A 4,645-nucleotide genomic window follows, 5' to 3' on the forward strand; every position below is an offset into this window, starting at 1 on the left:
ATCAACAGGAAGAAAAAAGAAGATTGAGTAAGTACTGTATTTCTTGTTTATTTTTATCTATTATTATAAAAGTAACTAAAATTAGATTAGATAAAATAAATAATATAATAAAAATGTTTCCACAAGGCACATGAGAGTAGCTAATGTAATTTGATAGTGTAACATGAGCTGCATGTGCTCCAAGTGATTTGCACCCTTATAATGGTTCATATAGTAGTTAGATATGGTTTAAAGGGCAATAAAACCATAAAATTTAATTATAAATAGATATATACTGTTACAAGCTTAAAGCTACCTAGGATAAACAAATGTAGTTTCATGTTACAATTTGAAGTCATTTTAAAAAGAAAAAAAAGGTAATTTAGAATTATTTCGATTTTATTTGGTGATTATGACATCTGTCAAATTTTGAGATAGGATAAACAAAATAACAGATAAAATATAAAGTTTTACTGAAAAAAAAAAGGTTTGAAATGTGTTAGGAGATTTTAGGGATTACACAAAGGAAATTTGAGATTTTTGAGATGAAGAAAAGTATTTTAAATCTTAACATGAAAATTACTTTGCACACAGACTATTCAAAACAAATACTCAATATATTCATGGACAAATATTTTTTTAGTTTATTAAAAATACTTGAATAAAAAATATGTTTTTTTCTATGTGAAAGACTTATAATGTTAACTGAAAGACTGCCAAATTTTGTGATGATATACACACTATATTGAAAGTTAGACGTATTAAATCTATAAAGACTTTAAACGAGTACAAAGAGGTCATGTGGTCGGTCAAATTGACCGAGCCTGTGTTAAGAGAGATAGTGCTATCTTAAAAACTTTTTTCATCCTGTTTTACAGAACAGGAACCTACTAAATTTCTATTGGTTCATGCAAGTATGTTTTGTATGTTCCTTTTGAATATGTTTGAAAAATAATTTAAACATATGTAACAAAAAATGCCTTTTCTTTCTTTAGTATACAAGAATCATCAAAATAAGGAGCTAAAACATGCACTTCATAGCATTTAATATGTAGCAGTATACTGCTACATATTAAATGCTACTTTAAGCAAGAGGATTAACAACTACACAGTGCTCTAAGCATGTTCTACCCTTAGATCATAATGTCACAAAAAAGTAACGTATTATTAAAACTTACAATGCTCCTGTCTTTCAGACAATTTTAAAAATTGTACCACATGCTTTTTTAACTTTTGGACCTTTTTATTCTGGAAACAAATGTAGCTGTTTAAAGCAAACTGATTAACAGCAATAGGTATGTCTACTAAAAGTTACACTACATTACAAATAATTTGGGCAAACTGAATTAATTAAAATCAATCTGAGCTTCTTAATCTCAGACTAATAGCCATAACACAATAATAAACAAAAAAGATTAGGGCAAATCCTTGTTTATAGAATCTCTACCATGTAATATGACTTCCTGCTACATCATCACACTTACAGGTCACCTAGGAATTCTCAGATATCTTTTATGCATTCATTACTATACAGAAAAAAGATCTTTTGTCATCAACACTACTCTTTCTAATACCCCTATTCACAATGCAGACTTCATTCCTGACTGAGATCTCAATTATGATTTTGGAAAGGTGGTTGAGTTTCAACAAAGAATTCTCTGAGTTTTAATTACAGTCGGAAATGTAGAACTGCTATCACTAATTTCATTATTACAAATTGTACGTAACTTTTACCAATACTGATCCCATTTTATTCCTGAGCATACAGAATGCAAACAGCATATATTTATGAAAAAAAACAGTATGCTTATCATCATCTGCTACTCTTTGCTTTCAGCTGCAAATTCACATCAAATTGGAAGGAATGATTAATACAATACTAAAAACGCTCTGAGGTCAGAACGTTAATTGAACTTCAATTGCAGTTAAGATCAATTAGGAATCACTTTGCAATTTAAAATTAAAATATTTTAATGCTTAGGAATGTATAACTCATTTAGTAAAAAAGAGTAACAGCCCTTAACCAATGAAATTTCTCTTATAAAACTTCACTAGTTATTTGCTGTTTCTCTTGTTACTAAATATGTTTACACTCTAGTGTGCACTATGCTACTTTAATTTCACAAAATTTATAATTCATCATAAAGTGCTAACTAAAATCATACATTTTTCAGCAAAATTGTAAGATATAATAACAGTAAAAATATGAAACTCTGCACTTTCTTAACAGGTTTGTACACAACGGTATTTATTTCACTATAACCTCACTTTTTCTGGTTTAATAGAAATTATGCAACAGGAATACAATGAAACCCTTTTGCACTTAACGAAGATGGCATTCCGTTCAATTAGAGTAAGACTAAAATAAATGAATCACATAGCTTGTATTCTTAGCATAAATTATATTCCATAGAATGAAGGAGATACAAAGAACATCAGCATAAATTTTGAAACCATGATTTTAATATATATAATGTTTGACTAAAAGAATTTGTTCCATGCTAACCTTGCACTTTGTGCTCTTGAACTAGTTGCTTCTGTTGTCGTAATGTCTGAAACTGTTTCCAATGTAGCTCTTGTTCAGTTTCCTTTGGCCCTTTAGGTTCACGAGTCCCTCGATTAGAATCCTATATTAAGAATCAGTGCCTTATGGAAACCATGAAGTAATCACCAAACATATATTTGGCTATGTACTTATTTATAAAGGATTAAATCACCTGAAATTCCTTATATTGTAAAATAAAGTACATTTAAATCTTATTAACAGATCTCAACATTCTAATTCTTACACATAATAATTAGCTTACATAGTTTAAATCTATTTTCATCTAATTATGGTTTTAAATTTTATGCTCTGCTTATGTGTTAAAATAATAATTTTTATGGAAAATATATTTTGGAGCAGTTTTAAATTTAGTATCATATAAAACTTAATAAATAATTAAAATCAACATTTTATATTTACACAATTTTAAATACTTTATTGAAGCCATCAATGGCTTCCACTTTAAAAGCACACACTATCCATACACTGTTTCAACATAAAGGACGTTGAAACAATGTACATGTAGAATATACTTTTAAAGTTGAAGCCATTTACTGATCAATAAAGTTTTTCAAATTGTGTAAGTATAAAACACTGATTTTAATCATTTATTTTTTTTTATATAAGTTGCTAGTAAATAAGTGATTATTAATTTTTCATACAGAACATACAAATACAGAAAATAAACATTCTGTTCACAGCAGATCTAAGTATACACTTTAGCATCAGTAAACAAAAATTTTTTTACAACAACACACATCCACACAATACTCCTTCCCATTATTAAAGCACTTATCTTCACAATGACACATTACTGTACTGGAGAACATTAGTCTGTAGTCTATTTTAATCTTCAAAATTTGTTTTGATGCCAAAGTATTATCTCAGCTTAGTCTAACAAAACTTCTAAAATTTTACCAGCAAGGCTCATGATCATATGTGTAAAATAACCCTGCTGATTACACTACCTCTGTGAGAAACACCTAATGGGCTCCCACTGCAATTTATAGCTTTTTACATACACAGTAGTCTCATAGTAGTTAGTCCTACGTACAGCAATAAAAACCAGAAAATTAAAAGAAAGCTGATGTGAAAAGTTATAAGTTAAAGCTATTAAGATAACTAAATTTAGTTTCTTTTTGATTTATACTGGAGTCGGTACAGAGTACAAATGGTATTATGGTTTTTATTTCATATATTTCAACTTTTAGTTTCACTGTACCTTGATGATTTGGCTACAGTTAATGTTTAGGATAAAAATAAAATAAAATAAAAAGTTTTTGAAAAATAACTTTTTATATTCATTTATCAGATTTCACAGGTTATGCAAATGAAATATGAAGCTTTAAGTTGAAAAGAGTATTTTTATTCTTAACATTAAAATCACTTTTCACTCAGACTGACTCAGTAAAGGCATTAGAAATTCACAGACATATCTTTAGTAAAAAAAAGTACTTTATCAGAAAAATCTGACTCTTTTTCTGAACAATGGGCTTATAATGTTTACTAACAGACTAGCAAAGTTTGTGAGGATACACAAAGTAAATTCAGAATTATTGTAAACATTATTATGTACAACTTCATATACGGGGTTTGTCAAAATGACCGAGCTTGTGAGCAGAGGAATAATCAGACCATGGAGACATTCAAAGAACAACAGTCCTTTTGCCTACAAGATAACTACTTTTAGCATCTAGAAGCAGACTATTCATTATAAAAATAATTAGACAATCAACTCTTGAACTCATGGAAAAAATTACAGACAATTCTATAAACATACAAACAATACCTAAATCACACTATGCACAGTCAAACATTTTCTAGAATATACCACCAATTACTTTTGATGTCTGTGCATTTTACGTAATTTATAAACGAAATGTTATTCATGAAAGATACTCCAAATAAAGACCACTGAAATTATGCACTATGAGTATTTCATATTATTAAAAAGTATTGTTGAAACACAATAAAAACTTATTATTGGTGTGGAAAGCTTCAGTCCACTATATATGATACTGATATGTTTTTGCTTATATATATACATATAAAACTTCCTAATAAAGAAATTACTTACATAAAAAATTACACACAGTTTTGATAACAGGTTATTTTTCTGAG

The 4,645-nt window shown here is 28.2% G+C and overlaps 1 protein-coding gene across 4 annotated transcripts in view; it reads right to left on the reverse strand.

Annotated features, from left to right (window-relative positions):
- Positions 1 to 4,645, reverse strand: part of LOC106468793 (histone-lysine N-methyltransferase 2C-like) — a 120,412-nt gene that overhangs the window by 82,472 nt on the left and 33,295 nt on the right. For all 4 annotated transcript variants that reach the window (XM_022397154.1, XM_022397156.1, XM_013929233.2 and 1 more), the window contains exon 9: positions 2,486 to 2,606. In XM_022397154.1, the coding sequence (XP_022252862.1) occupies positions 2,486 to 2,606 (121 nt within the window). The remainder of the gene's footprint in view (positions 1 to 2,485; positions 2,607 to 4,645) is intronic.

The sequence above is a fragment of the Limulus polyphemus genome, unplaced genomic scaffold (assembly GCF_000517525.1).
Source record: "Limulus polyphemus unplaced genomic scaffold, Limulus_polyphemus-2.1.2 Scaffold3166, whole genome shotgun sequence".
NCBI lineage: Eukaryota > Metazoa > Arthropoda > Merostomata > Xiphosura > Limulidae > Limulus > Limulus polyphemus.